We start from the raw sequence: 17,079 nt of genomic DNA, 5'->3' as shown, positions 1-17,079 counted from the left end.
CAATTTGCATTTTTGAGTACAATTCAAGGTATATATATATATATATATATATATATATATATATATATATATATATATATATATATATATTAGGTACTGTTGAGGTTTGTCATTATTTTTTATTTCGAAATAAATATTAAATATTGACAAGATAGAAATAAATCTTGATAAAAATGTTATAGTGATTTTTCAAATGAATAATAAATTTAGTAAATTTTATAAATTTTTATAGTTTGTAATCGTTTTCTAACACAAACAACCATACAGTGTATCTAAATTTCACTAAACTCGTAATGCACAAGAGAATATTTTACAGTGTACCAAAAGTTTTTATCGAATCATTCGCAGCATATCAATAATTAGTTATAATTAATTTGAAAGATTATTTTTAATGTAACGATTCAATTTTCATCTCAAAAATAGTTGTGTAGAAGATTTGGCAGTGTTCGGATGATCTTTTGATTCACTAACTTATACGGTATGTTTTTATTAAGCAAATATTTTATATAGTATCTATTCTGTTTTATGAAACTGTTTCAAATATATTGCGTCCTGTATTGTAATTAGGATAAAAATGCATTATTATTGAACAAATAGATTTTATTTTACAAAAGTTATATTTTGTTATCGAAAATTATTATAGCGCAACGACGTGATTGAACTAGATGGTATATTAGATTTAATTTTTTTCTTTTAAGTTGTTTATCATTGTAATACAATTGATGATATTTTCCATTGTGAATAATAGTATAAACCTAATTTTATAAGAAGAACAATGCTCGTGATAGATTACTTACAGAACAAAAGCTCAAAACCAAATATACAAAAAATCATTCATTGTCGTGAAAATATCTAGTCATCATAGATAAATATAGCAGCAATTATATTATACTATAATTATACATTTGATATACTTATATTTAATATTATTTCAATTGTACAAATCGTATCGTATCGTATTGGTAGCAAAAACTGTCATAAAGCTATGTATTTATTTGCTGTGCAATCAGGCGTTTGGCCCCAATATTTCAAAAGTGACTTATATTCTCTTCCATGTAGGTAGTAACTATTTTTGAATTGCTTGCACTAATTGCTGTAAGTTTATAGAAAATCTAAACATTCACAAATAACCCAACGCAAGCCAATATATTATAATGCTTAAAGTTTTACTTGCACGCAAAACTATAGAATTATAGATGGATAAACTTGTTCAAGCATCAAACTATAACTTTTAATGATGTTCTACTGAATTACAATTGCAATATTTGACTCATGAAATTTTCAATCCTGTACTTGAATTAAAACATTAAAATTAGTTCCAATTAAAATAACAAATAATTAACGCTCTTCGTAAACATTAATCTGTTTTAAAATGAAATAGTATATTTAAATATTTTGTTCTAATATTTACATATATCATATACCTATACATTCATATATAACGGTGTTTTGACCGTAGCTGTCCTGCAAAAAATATTAAAAAAAAAATTATATAACGTTGTTTGGGAATATGAGCTTTAAGTGTAACCTGGTGGTTTGATGATATTGTAACCAATTTTTGGTTATTAACTTTGTTCATTTAAACTTTGAATCCATATTCGTAGTCACAACAAGCACAATTACTACGAATTTTCTGAAAACAACCCTTCTCGTTGAACTATGAATTTAAAATTTTTAAAATCGATCATCTTTGAGAAGCCCTTCTTTAAAAAAATATACCAAATTGTGTTGGCAATTTCCATCAAAAGATGGCGCATTTAATCAGAATTGTTTCATAATAAAAATAAATCGAGTGAAAAAATTAAAACCTACTTAAAAATAACGGCTAACGCATTTCGCTCATATTTAGTTCAGTGTATTGTTTTTTCACACATAGGAGCTTTTGCGTACGACAAGCTTAGAACTGATTGTGAGTAAAATAAAATGCACTAGCAAAAATTATGTCATTTTTAGGTTTTTAATATTTACTCTAAATTTTTATTGTAAAACAATTCTGATCAAATGTGCCAACTTTCGATGAATTATTAAAGAACGGCCTCTCGAAATTGACTGATTTTGAAAATTATAAATTCATAGTTCAACAAAGACACTATATTCTTGAAAACTCGGGAAAATTATGTAGTTATTTTTGGCCTTCGCAATGTTTTTTATGATTACAGATCTAAAGTTCAAATGAACAAAAGTAATAAAAAATAACCACAATAACCAAACAATGGTTACAATTTTATCAAAGTTCTGGTTTGCAGTTAAAAGCTCATAATTTTCAAACAACGTGAGAATTTTTTTTCTATTTTTTCAGGATATTTACAGTTGAGTTCTTGGAGTATCGTTTGGTCTTATATCTTACTCTATTATTAAGAATCATGTCGTTTACTTTTACTCGAAAAAAATATTCCATAAATAAATAATTGTAAGTCGTAATATAAAAGAAAAAGATTATCGGAGTATTAGACTATAATCAGGGCCTTTTCACATAGAACAAAATCCTCGTTCAGAAGGAATACTTAGGGGTCCATTTGTAGTCGCAAATTTGGCGCTAGTGAGCCGATGAAAAAGTATTTTCAAGTGTTTTATGTTGGTTACTAAGAAACGTTAGTGTTATTTTTGTGTCAGTTTACAAAATGGCAATTCTTGATCGTTTGCATTTATATATTTGTTAATAAATATCTTATCAGGAATTGCTCTCAAATGCATAGGCCTTTGATAATATGAATAGAACAGCTTCAAACTCATATGGAGGACATAATTACTACGTAGTGCATTGACACATTAGTCTTATCATAATACACTTTAAGGAAAGAGGCCAGTTCTAGGAAATTGTGTAAGAAATCAAGTATAAGCTTCTACAAGAAAGACATATTACACAAATAGAAATCTTCAAGCTGTTTAAATTTGGATTACCACTTCACACAGATCTGAATATACTTGGGAGAAAATGAATTGCTTAAGAATGTCAAATTTTGCACGGGATGATTATTAGTTAATTAGAGTTAAGAATGACAGACGATGTAATGAACTTACACTATAATGCAGTATTCACAAAATTTAACTAAATATTTATATTAATAAGTAGAAAAAGTGTAGAAGTTATTCCAGTAGATTAGACGTGATATTTATTATATATAAACCGGCAGTGTATTTATTGATTTATATTTCGATTTGATTGTATATTTATTATAATATAATATTATCTAGTATATTTTTGTTATTATTATATTATTACAAAACATAATACGATTGTAATACCAAATTTAGTTTCAAATACCCGTGTACTAAAATTCATTAATTTTCATTTCAAATTTTGCGCCATTAATTTGAGTGCCAAAAGCAGCGCCATCACGTCGAGCGAAGGACCCTTTAAGTTTTTCTTCTGAACGTAAAAATCGGACGAGAGAAACGTCTATATGATATATTAGACTATAATATTAGAACACGGGGTATTCTAATATTGTTTAGGAGTATAATCATATTAACAAATTTCCGATTTCCATTCAGACAACAGTTCACCATGCCGATGTGGTTTTTCGTCCTGCTCCTGGTGTGTGGTGTGTGTCTGGCACAGAATGAGGGCATAAAGGGCGTCAAAGGTGGTCGTTATGGCAACATACAAGACCGTCTACAATCGGAGAGCCACTTCGCATTGCAGAATGCGACCGATGCATTCGTGCAGGGCTACGTCAATAGAACTAGACTACCGCCCCCGTTGTTGCACCGAGTGCAGACTAATGCAACGGATTATTTCGGACCGATTCCGAGCGGAATTTGCTATAAAGAAGTCCCGTAAGTATGATAATGGATATTCAAACTCAAGTATCGATTGAACTACTCGATTTTACTACTTGAGTTACAGAAAATTCATGAGCCAATTCTGCCCTAAAATAGACCAATGTTATGGCAACGCTACATCACGTTGCGTTTTTCATATAAAATGGTACTAAAAACTGCCAACATGCTATTTATTTGCTGTGTATGTATGTATTTGCTGTGCGATCAGACGTTTCACACATAAAATTTACTTCTCTTATATTAAGACACAACACGAAGATGGTAACTTATGGCAAGATTATTTTTTGGCGTTAGTGGATTTTCTAGATTAGGTTTTACATACATAGCATTTTGACGGCTTTTAGAACTATTTCAATTGAAAACAGCAGCGTAACATAGTCTTCAGATATTTGGTCTATTTTACGACAGAATTTTTCCATTATGGATGTTTTACATACATAGCATTTTGACGGCTTTTAGAACTATTTCAATTGAAAACAGCAGCGTAACATAGTCTTCAGATATTTGATCTATTTTACGACAGAATTTTTCCATTATGGATGCTTTTGCATCTATTGTTTATCAATATATTATTGTAAAATATTGGAATGCAAGCCTATTTCAAAGTTTATTTTTGAAACATTCCTGTAACTTAAATATTTGTTTTTGAGAAGTTGATCTTTATATGTTTCATGGAATCTCAACACATTTTTCCCATATAGGGTAAGGTTGTTAAAGTCGTACCACAGTCTACATCGTACTTCTGCTTTACTTCATGTGATAATTAAAAATTAACTCTTTGTTTTTTACAATATTTTAGACATGATTCAATCGTAGAATTTTCTCAGGTTGTCTCGTATCAGTAGCCTTTTATGATTATTATTAAGTTGTAAAGTTTTATGGATTTATTTTATTGAATATGAAAAAATAATAAATTAATACAATAAACTTATGTTTATTACAAGTAGAAGGAGTATCTTTATGAACAATTCCATCTCGATTCTTATGATAGACTTACTTTTTGTGATAATCATTTTATTTTAGGTGTGGTTCTAATAATTATCTTCAACTTGATCACAGACTGCATTCGATAGTTTTTAGTAGTAGGTACGACTAAGGCGTCATCATCGTACCAAAAATATCTTTTTAAAAATTATAAAAGTAATGATTGAATGAACAAGATTATAAGTTTAATAACTGTTAATCTTAAGCCAACTAAATAAGGTTTCAATATACGTCAAAAATTACCTTTTAGTTTAATTGCACTAAATATAGCACTATATTCTTAGGAAGTGCGACTTTAGCAACCTTACCCTATATAGATAAATTAAATAATCGCAATTAGTTTCAGTACTTTTTTCTGAATGATTTTATCTCTGATAACGTATATTTATTATTTTATGTTATAATTTGATATAGATAAAGATAGATAAATAGATAGAGATAAATAGAGATAATATGGATAAATTAAATAATCGCAATTAGTTTCAGTAATTTTTTTTTGAATTATTTTATCTCTGATAATGTATATTTATTATTTTATGTTATAATTTGGAAATATTGAAATTATTAATCATATATTTGAAGTTTTAATGTCTGTTTTGTGTTACTACTATTTAGTCTCATATTAATTTATATGTTAATATTAATATCTTAATATTAATATCTTGTCTACCAAAAATTCAAGATTCAAGACTGACAGACCTCAAATTCTACCATATCAGACTTAATTTTCCAGTAGTACTTGAAAATCAAAATTTGTTGCAATTATATAAATCCTGCACTTTTTATCATCTTATATGATGACATATTATTACAACTTTTTGAAAATCATGAAATAATTACAAACCTTGGTGACTATAATCTAAAATGCTAATTACGTTTAGTTTAAATAATTCACAAAAAATGTAAATATAAATTACCTAATTTGAATTTTTTTATTTATTAAAATATAATTAACTCTAAATTTCTCCACAGAACAGCTTCACTGGTTCAAAATCCAAACCTCCCAGTACCAGCAGGAAATGGAGTAAGTTTTTGCAAATCTTTATATTATTTTACTAAGTATTTTTAAATAACTTTGGAATATGTCCATGTTATAATATAATTATTGAGATAATTTTTTATTAATCATACGATTACATTTATAAAAACATTTTGTGGTTTCTGCGTTGCCAAAACCAATTATCTCACGATTCGCGTTCCTCTGCATTCTGCAGATAATCCGTATCGACCGCAAATATTTGATTACCAGAAATGCTTCTATACAACTACTTAATCTACTTTTGTAATTTATCTCTACTGTGGTTTATTCTAGTAAAACTAATTTAACTAATTTGAAAATTGCAAATAAATGCAAATCACGCTCACAGAGCAGCTTATATAAAAATCTTTACTCGACATGTGAAACGTAAACTGAGTTGATTAAATTATTCTATTGTACTATAACAAATAGTATATATCTACAAAAATGTATTTGAAATTTAATTTTTTTTGCATTATTCTTACATTTACGACAACATGTAATAATTGATCACATTATAAAATTATAAAGCATAAGTTAAATATCCCAATTTGACTTAATTACCAATATTTTCAAATGTATTTCTAGAAAAATAAAATAATTCTATAAAATTGATAAAACTATAATATTTCAGCACATATTTTATATGAATATATCAGTCTTGTTGAATGATATACTCAATTAAACAAAAACGCAATATCAAAATTTATACATATACCGTCGACAAATTGCTTCATAAAACTATAAATTTTACATTATTAGTATAATTCACAAAAAAAGTATTGAAAAATCTCGGACCTATAGAAAAGTTGAACTGTTTTTTAGGACAAGAATTGAATTTACTACCATGAAGATTAGTATAATTTGAATGTAATACGATATTAAAGTATATTATTGTTATTTGAAGCTAAAAGTCATTGCTGAATTCAAGGGTAGAATGTTAGTAATTTTCACTTTTAGGCCAAATCTCAGATAAAATAGAACATAACCCTATGTTACGCTCCTCTCGGTAGAAAAAAACTCTCAAAATGCTATGTGGTTGCTGTGAGGTCAGAAGTTTTAGATATAATACCCAACTTAGAAAACGCACAAATGTCAAAAAAATGTTATCGTCACTTATCTGTCTGATGTGCATTTACAACACACACACATGAAGACACATAAAGTTGAATTTTTTGTGTAAAACGCCTGATGATCATGCTGAACGCACAGCAAATACATAGCATTTTCGCAATTTTTTGTATCATTTTATACAATGAAAGCAACGTCACCATAACAACGCTATATTACGGTTTATTGTACCGGAGAAATGGCCTTTTATAATAACAAACATCATGGACATTATTTTCTCTAAAATATAATGGTCTGTGTTCTGTTTTACGTACACAGTATGTGTTATGAAAGTACCACATTTAATTTTTCCCTATTTGTTTATTAATCAATTTTAATTCTCAAACTTGATTGCTTTTGTGTGTTGTTCCTTGGATTTTAATTTTCATTTATATTTAACATCTGCATTTTTATTATTTTTATTGTTTCCGTCCTATTTTTCCTTCGGCAATTCGGCGAAGCCACTTTTGATAAATTGGGTCTGATCCAGTTTCCTTTCATTTCATATTTATACACAAAGTTTGTTTATTCAATATCCACAAAATTTCTTCATTTGTTGCCATGTCAATCCTCAAAAATATACATGTTTTGATTTAATTGTAATCTGGTGCATTTTATTATCCAAATCAGTCTAGCGGTTTATACAGCCGAATCCAAGTCTGCTGTGATGGTTTCGAACGCAATCCCCATGTTTTCACAAAATGCGACCCGGTATGTGAACCTGAATGCATAAATGCCCGTTGTGTGGGACCTAACAAGTGCAAATGCTACCCTGACCACGCTCAGGACTTGGCCGGCTTCTGCCATCCGACCTGCCCCATCGGTTGCCTCAACGGGGTCTGCTACGGAGACCGTTGCTCGTGCCACGAAGGATATGTACTGGACAACACAGGACGTATGTGTGTTCCAAAATGCAGCCAAGGATGCGCTAATGGTAATAAAATACGTTCTTTTTTTATTCCACACGGCATACTGCATCATTGTACTTTTATAAATACCTTATTTTTCATGAGTCACTAAATTGTACTGTATATTCCTTAATAGCAAGTTATAGCTTTTAACTCATTTATACTCATGTCATGCATTTTAAACTATTAAAATAAAAGGATTATTTATATTATATCACAACCGACTTCGTTCGCTTTACGTTTGGATTTGACGTTAAAGTAAAAGCATATCTAATGGGCGTGTATTTAAAATACGGAAGATACTAACTTAAACAATTTTACGAAAAAAGGGCTATCTACGTTGCTAACTAACTAACGTAACCTATAAATAATTTATACTTCTATGTTGTAGTTATACTTGTATGTTAATCTGAGCATTGAACCCAAATGCACTTAATCTACATGTATTAATAGGCTTTTATATATAGAATAGTTTAAAGCAAAAAGAAACAGTAATTTTTTTTTTTAATTAAGATAAGATAATTTAAGGATATAAACAGGATTTATAAAATGTTTTGAATTAAGGTAAGTTGCAAAACTATAAAAGACGAATTAACTTTTTAGTTAAATTTTACACAGAAAAAATCTCGGCCACAGCTAAATCAAATATATTAAATTAAGTTATTATTTATTAGTTAGTTATTAAATATTTTTCTGAAATAAAAGTAGCCTCAAAAACGCCCAAATACATCAGCTACCCGTCAATGAAAGTCCCATTAAAATCAGTTATAATCGAAGATTAGCCATCTTTTAAAAATTAACATCTTTTAAAAATTTTGTTCATGAATCCCTATTTATATTCATATGTGCAAGTATTGAAAAATGGCTGTTTCAATATTACAAACAAACATGCCAATTTTATTCACGAGGCCAATTCTCCGTTAAAATAAACCGTTACAGAGTATTGTTATGGCAACGTTATTTTACGCTGTTTTCTTGGTAGTAACAACTGCTAAAAGTTAGCTATTTACTGTGCAGTCAGGTGTTTTAGATATAAATTCGAACCTAGAAAACGCACAAAATTCAAAAAATAATGTTGTCATAACTGAATTTCTGATGAGTATTTATAACACATCTGTGAAGTTAGTTTTCATGTGTAAAACGCCTGACTGCACTGCAAGTACATACTAGCTTTTTGAAAGTTTTCTCTTATTTTATATGAAGAAAAAAAACCTTTTTGATTGCAACGCTATGTTAACGTCTAATTTACCGGAAAATGGACCCTTAAATTTATTGTTTTTGTTCAAAAAATATATTTATGAATTTCATTTAAATGTTCCAAATCTTATTCTACCCCAACTGCCTTTACTTTATGTTTTATAATGAACGCTCTAAGTGGGAAATTCATGACTATTACAAATATATATGAATTTTAGCAACATAAATTCATAATAGAATGAGTTTATTTACTTAAAAATATGTTAATGTTATCAATTGGAAACAACGACACAACTTTTGGGTTTTATTATATTTGTCAGCGTTTTAATAACATCTTGTGAATAATTGATATATTTTTAAAATTGACAAATGATAAAACACAGTAAGTACTTTTGAGTAATATTTGTCTACTTACAAAAAACCTAGGTTAAATTGGAAATAAAACTTGATTTGAACTTAAGAATTTTGTATGATCTCGATAATTTTACATGATTAACATTTACATGAGCGATTCAAATTACACACACGTTATTTGTTTTATATTTATAAAATACAATATTTATATGACAAATACATCATTTTGCTAAAACAAAGGACTGAAAATCAATATGGAAATAAATATGAATAACAAACGAATAAAATGATTCTGCTTTAATTATTTTCTGTTTGCATATCATGATTTACAAGTAATTATTTTGAATGTGAAATTGTGTTTGAATTGAAACAAATGAAATGAGCAATGAATATATTGAATATTTAATTTTGTTGCGCATCATGATAAGATTGCTAATTGTTGATATTGTTGCATGCTTTTTTATGTTTCTCAAATACTTTTTACAAAATTATTTTTAATACCGCAAAGTGTTTAAGAAATTTTGAACGTATGTTATGTTCTATTTATATATTTTTTATTTATGTATAAATTACAATCTGTCTATAAAAAAACATTGAGTAATTGATTTGGAAATTAACAGTAGCATTTTCTAGGAAGAAAACTCAACGATTTGTTTTATAATTTTGTTCTACATTCTACTCTAAATTTTATCTTATCTTATTTTACAAAAATGTTCTATTTATATGTAATAAAAATTGTGTCTATTTTATCTAGGAAACTGCACAGCCCCCGAAACTTGCACCTGTATCGCGGGTTTTGTTCGCAATGAAGTCGGCCAATGCGTCCCTCACTGCACCAACTGCCATCACGGAGACTGCGTCGCCCCAGAGGAATGCAGGTGTCACCAAGGGTACGCGAAGGAAGAACATATATGCGAACCGCAATGTCCCAGGTGAATTATTTTATCAAGATTTGCATGTGAATAGATGGAAAAAGCAATATACAGAAAATCAGAATAGCGTTTTTATGCTTTGGGGAAATTTTGTTTATTAAAGCATTGATTGTATTTGGGTATGATTTGCTATATCAATATTGTGTATAGCAAAAACTGAAAATAATAGAATATTAATTTCTGAAATATGAATTCACTATATCGTGTTTCATTGGAATTCGTCGGCAAAGTTATTTAACGAAAAGCTAATAAAGAGTGAAATTGTCTATTGAGACCATTAGTAGACGACTAATTATAAACCATTTTTGTTTCTTATCACAATCAACATTAACATAATTAAGTGCCTAATGATAACGCTTTTGCTGTAAATGTCGTCCATGGACGGCATCTACATCATGTGCTGTGTGTATTGATATCGTCCATGGGCGACATGGTGTGTTTGCCTTTGCTTCAAGATTTATCTGTATAAATCTAACTTTTTTTGTAATTTCTAGTTCAAATAAGATAGTATTATTAACTTATTAATAGTCATATAAGATAATAATCAGCGAAATTTCTAATTCAGCAGATCTGAAGTAAATATGTAATTGACGACGAGATTTTACCAAGTTTTGTAAATTTAAATTCTATATATAAAAATATAGATAAAATTATACAATTTTATAGATGTTTTTTGTCCGTTGAAATATTTGAATGAAATTTCTTTAAAATCAGTTTTTGTGAATTAGTAGCATAAAACAATATTGCATGGATCTAACTAAATTGCGACATAAAACATAAATGCAGGATTACAAATTTACGTTATTTACGTAATTTTTAAATGAATCTAATATCATTCACTTATGTAAAAGTATTATTAGACAATCAAAACAAGTTCTGATTCGCCCCATATAAGCGGAATAATAAATTAATGTAATTTCAATTATCATTCAAGTGGCATTGTGTCTAAAGGCAAGTCGCATGGATATATATCATAAATAATATATTAACATAGAGCTCATAATTGCGCATAATTCCAAATTGTAAAGAATTTTTATAATTAATCCATTTATCGTAAAACTATAATTGGTCAAATTATTTTACATTCTGTCGACAAAACTTGTATCGTATGTTTATGTGCACGTTGTCGAACAAAGCGGTACCGTTTCGTCTTTTCTGCAAATTATGCAGCCCCTAAATTCTTCAAGGAAAAGGGTCGATTGTATTGTTCTTTTTATACCTATAATCTTTATTGTACAGTTGTACACTGTTGAAACAAACTTCTCTTTAGGGTATTTAAAAAAAAAACATACATATAGGTCTGAAGAAATAGTATCCGCAAAGTTTCTAGTTGAAAGTGGCATTTTGCCGTACGGCAAGTTGTAGAAACTTCCCGATAGTTGTGATAAAATAATTGATTTAAACAAATAAAATTTAAATTTAGATATTTCGATAAAATTTTTAACTGTTTATTTAAAAAATAAACTTTTTGCTTTCAAATCTAAACATTGCGATTCCAATTGATTTATGTGTAACACATTTAAATTATATACGCATTTTAATTATGATGCGCAGACACGTGGTTGAATGCCCTGAAATTGTAACTTATTATTCCTTATATTAATTAATTTATGTAATTCTATCAAATTTTGTAACTTTGTGTAATTTAAATTTTGACTTATCACATCACAAAAGCGATGTTTGAAACAAATTTTGACTATCATATTTTTTCAAACTTTGAATTTTATAAATTAAATGACTTGTCGTAGTGCCGTAATACCTTAGTATATTATTTGGGACTATGATATATAATATAAATATATAATAAAAAGGTTCATCCAAATAGTCGAAAAAATTTCAATAGTTAGTAACAAATCCGATCTTCGCCAAAAACAAATCAGAATGATTTCCAACCAATATCTTTCGAACGGTTTTTGAATTTTTAAAATCGATTCAGGATAGTTGGCTAAAACATTGACGAAAATTTTTACACTTTTTATACTAAAAACAAAGAACTGGCTAGGCCGATCGTCGCGTAAAACAGATAAATGCTAGTCCTGATCGAGTTACATCAAACAGCTTTTAAATTTATGAAATCGGTTGAGCCTTTTTCAAAAAAAACGTCGGTGAAAGATCAAGAATCGTCTCGCATACACCCACACACACTTTTTCGAATTTGGCCTCATTCGATTCAGAATAACTTGAAACGTAAAAAACAAAATTAGCGAATCAGATTTTTGGGCGAAAACAAACTTTTCTTTTGGAAAGTTAAAAATTACGAAACGATCCACATTATATAGCTAAATAATAAAATAAATTCATACAAAATCAATAGAATTAATGCATATTTAGATTCAGTCAATTAAAGTGACTCATTATGCTGAGCATTTAAAATAAATTAAAAACTGGTTTGAAACGAAATCTAAAAATATAACTCCAATTACATAGATTCTAACTAAAATGCACAAGTAGAAAAAATAATTTATGTAATTTAGGAACTTTCTGAAACGATTTAGGTAGCATGTAATCATGCGGTTTTCACAAGTTTTAAAACATCTATTTTCATGTGTATTCGACATTCATATTTGAAATTTAATTAAAACATGCATAACTAATATAATAATTAAAACTTTAACATTTAACAGTGCACAAAACAAATATTGACCGGAAACCATTCGTTGCGCATTGCCTTCGATATGCAATTAATAGCTGCCACTTCAGTTCAGTGCATTTCGAGCGGGTCGATGTATGAGAAAGGTCAAGCTTATCTGCATAATGGGTGAAAGAGTTTGATAATTTGCTTGTCATACAAATAATATGGAATTGTCTTTGAAATGCATTTGATTTGATATCACGATAATGAGTGCATTAGAACTTAGATATTTAATCATATTTAATCGACTTATATCAGACAGATACGAACTATTAATTTACACTATAGCTAACGTTTTAATGCTAAAAATGTTTTGTCATCAAAAATTATTAAATGAAGAAAATTAAACAAAAAAACAAATTTAAATATCGATGAAAATTATCAAACAGTTCGAATAAAATAGAATAATTAAAGTAATATATTGTAATGAGCCAATTCTCGATAAAATACAAATGTATGGTAATGCTATATTAGGGGTTTATCTTCGTATAAGTTAGTACTAATAAATTGTCAATAAGATATGTATTTGCTGCTATAACTATTTTGCAGAAAAATTGGCCCCTAAAATATATGATCAGAAACATATATGATTATTAAATAACAAAACTTTTTTATTTTATATCAAAGAAAATCAAAAGTTTGATGAATGCAAAACCAAGAATGTAAAATTGTTGTAAAAACTAACAAAAAATTATTCTAATTTTTTTATCTGTGCCTTTGATTTTTCTTATAATTATTATAATTATTTTAATTGTATTTTTAATTAATTTATTTATTTTTAATTATTTTAAATTAATCAGTATCATTCCTAACTAAAATCTTTCGAAAAGTTTTTGTTTTTTCAAAAGCGATTTGGTAGTATGAGTTTAAATGTAGGCGAAAAGTTTAACACTTTTTTCCCATTTATAAAGAAACGGCTTGGCAGATCATCTCATAAAACTGACAAAAAATAGCCCTTGAGATACATCAAATGGCTTTTAAATTTCTGAAATCGGTTCAGGCGTTCAAGTAAACGTCAATAAGAAAATAACAAGTAGTAAACAAATAATAAAAATTGAGGAATTAATTAATAATTAAAATAATTTCTGTGATAATGATCATAAATAAAAGTAGGTGCTATAGTTTGAAAATTTCTTACATTATTTGAAGCACGATGTTGTATAAAAAACAATAGTATTAAGGGGATATTCTAGTATAGAAATTTAAAAAAATCGATTTTTTATTACATATTTTCAAAGTATAGCTACCTAAGAATTTAGGTACGAGAAGGTTTTTGCAAATTTGAATTATTTTCGGAGATATAGGCATTTTACTGACTCGGTCTCCATACTGGTTTGACTTCATGCAAAACTTTAAATGCGTTTTACTCAGAACAGTCTTTTTCAGTACTGTTGATACGATTTCTCGAGTTCTACTTGACCGATTCACTTGAAATGATCAGTTGTTTATAGACCTATCTATAGCCCGAACTAGAATTATCCCCAAATTTAAATTTTTACTATTTTTAAAAAATTCGAGAAACTCAAAAAAAAACAGTAAAAAAAGACACTTTTTTTCAAACAGTCGCCAATTTGTAACAAAATATTTTTTATTCATCGCTAGTTCGGGCGATTGCGACATCATTGTAGATTAATTATCTTTTCATTTCTTTTATTTCGTACGGCTATGAGGGCTGAAATCATGTCAAGACTGAGGTGCCAATTTTTTGAGACCCCCTACTTCATCAGCCGCCAGTTTCTTTAGTTTTCAACGTTTTTTTTAATTTTTGTATTGTATTTTAATAATATTAATAAACAGTAGTAAAAATGGATAGTAAAAGCATTCATTGCTGTCTTTTACGACACTTTAAAAATGACCTAAAATTCATCGCTCTTTACTAGAATACCCCCTTAAACCATATTAAAGGTGTCATTCTAAACTTTTCTCCTCGTACTATAAAAATATCTAGTTCTAACTATTTACATCGATTTTTAGTGGGTGTGTAAACGGCTATTGCGCGGCGCCCGATGTATGTGTCTGTAACCCTGGTATGGAGTTGGACGCCACCGGTAAGAACTGCGTTGCATTTTGCTCCCGCCCGTGCCTCAACGGCGAATGCACCGGACCCGACACGTGCACCTGTAAACGGGGCTATACTAAGGACCCGTTGGACCCCACAGGAACGAAGTAAGATAATTGCAATAATGATTATTTGTTTATAATAATAATAATATGCGACCATTAAGCGATTGTGATATATTAGTATAGTACATATAATGCTGTTAAATCAACACTATTAACAAACCGTAAACAACTATCAATCCTTCAAAGTATATCCATGTGCATCACAATGACCTGAGCATCTCATTAAACATAATCGTAATTGAGAATGTATTGACTATCAAACGAAAATTGCAATACGAACCTAGTTATAGAAGCCGATTCTGCCGCAATGTTACGTAGGGGCTATGTTACATAGTGCTTCTCATACAAAATGGTACTAAATACAGAATCGGCTCCATATTTAAAAAAATTGACAATTTTTAGATTAGCTTCACGGGTGAATAACGATTTGTGGTTATTAAAAATATACTATATTTAGTTTTGTGAGATTTTGATGCGGTCTTCAAAGCTTTAATACAAACTTTAATCAGATAGTATTCAATAGTCTTGTTAGATTTTCTATATTTTTCTCTGCATTGGTATATTTAATCGAACTCATCATTTAATCGAATATTTTAAGTAATCTTTCAAGGTATAGAGTTTTGATATAAAACTGTCTTCATATAAAACAGTCAAGCCCCTACAATTCATAAAAAACGCCAATTCTTATAACTTTTAATTGTTTAATTCATGCGCTCTAATAATATCTTTTCAATCTAATTATAAATATGTATTTCATGTGTACATTTTAGGGATTGTAGTGTACATTTTAAGGATGTTACATATACTTCTTCCATCATGTATTACACTCTTTAATAAATTAGATACACTGTAACAATTGATTTAGTATATAATTGTACGTATTATATCGGATATGTGAAAAAAAATAGGTTTGGCAATTCTTGGTTGTCAATAGGTTTCGACAAAATAAATAAAGTTCTAATTACAGCTATGTTGCATAATATTTATTAAAATATATCTTTTTGTCGATTATAACACTATTTTACATTGATTGTTTGATTGACATTTGATTTAATAAGCTTTATAATAAAAATAGATTATATAACTATCTTAACCCATTTCAAATAGTTAATGTCTGATAATTGTTCGCTTTGATGATAAATCAGAATAAAATAATTTTAACCACGTGTACTAGCGGCAAATTGAGCAATCGACAGCCACCGGAACAAAATAAGATAATTTATATAGTTGACTAATAAATCGGCCAAAGTCTCATCCTGTTATTTCATGGATTATTCATGAAATGTCGATATTTAGGATGATAATCTATGACATGTGTTACATTATTCATACTTTTTAAACGCGGCTTAACTTATATAGTACACCCAATTAATTAATCGGTTAAGGTCTAGGTTTTTTATTCGACCTATATAAAATGTTTTATGTAACAACAAATATTTGAAACGACATTTTTTTCATAATTTTATAATTTGATGGATATTTCCATATCCTTAAAAATATTTTTGTAAAAAATCAATTATATTTGTATTAATTAATTTATTTATATACGGAAATGGAATCATATTCGTATACAAATATCACCAGTTCAAGCTGCTTTAAAAAAAATATCATTCTAAAACAAAAATGTACTTGTCTTATATTCAAAATGTATTGCAACGGTAAACTTATAAAATTTTATTAGTAATCGCAAAATATTAATGCAAAAATTTCGCGTTTTTTATCTACAAGAAAGTATTTGCTTTATTTTAGTAGCATCAACAAAGTTTTTTTTAATCATGTATGAGTATATGATGAAAACAACAATACAAAATAACATAGGTAATTTAAACTTAAAATATGATACATTTTTATTTATAATCTCGCATAAAAAATAATTAAACAATAGTTTCATAATGTAGATATAATGTAAGTATTATAAAAATTCTGATTTCACTGATAGTGAAATTCTGATCCATCATATCATATAAATAATCGAGTCTTTTTGTCACAAACGATTTTAAATACAAAAATCGTTTGCACTTTTCTGCTAATTCT

General features: G+C 28.2%; 1 protein-coding gene across 1 annotated transcript in view; it reads left to right on the top strand.

The window, feature by feature from the left end:
• The window catches only part of LOC113373922 (fibrillin-2-like), a 78,606-nt gene that overhangs the window by 47,744 nt on the left and 13,783 nt on the right, over positions 1-17,079 (top strand). The window contains exons 4-6 of the mRNA XM_026614188.1: positions 7,529-7,832; positions 10,112-10,289; positions 14,896-15,087. Of these exons, the coding sequence (XP_026469973.1) occupies positions 7,529-7,832; positions 10,112-10,289; positions 14,896-15,087 (674 nt within the window). The remainder of the gene's footprint in view (positions 1-7,528; positions 7,833-10,111; positions 10,290-14,895; positions 15,088-17,079) is intronic.

This window comes from Ctenocephalides felis, unplaced genomic scaffold (genome assembly GCF_003426905.1).
Source record: "Ctenocephalides felis isolate EL2017-DRISC unplaced genomic scaffold, ASM342690v1 CF-g0.4_SCAFFOLD_01604, whole genome shotgun sequence".
In the NCBI taxonomy this organism is placed as follows: domain Eukaryota; kingdom Metazoa; phylum Arthropoda; class Insecta; order Siphonaptera; family Pulicidae; genus Ctenocephalides; species Ctenocephalides felis.
The sequence above is the reverse complement of the archived record's forward strand: the minus strand, read 5'-3'. Positions and strand labels throughout refer to the sequence as shown.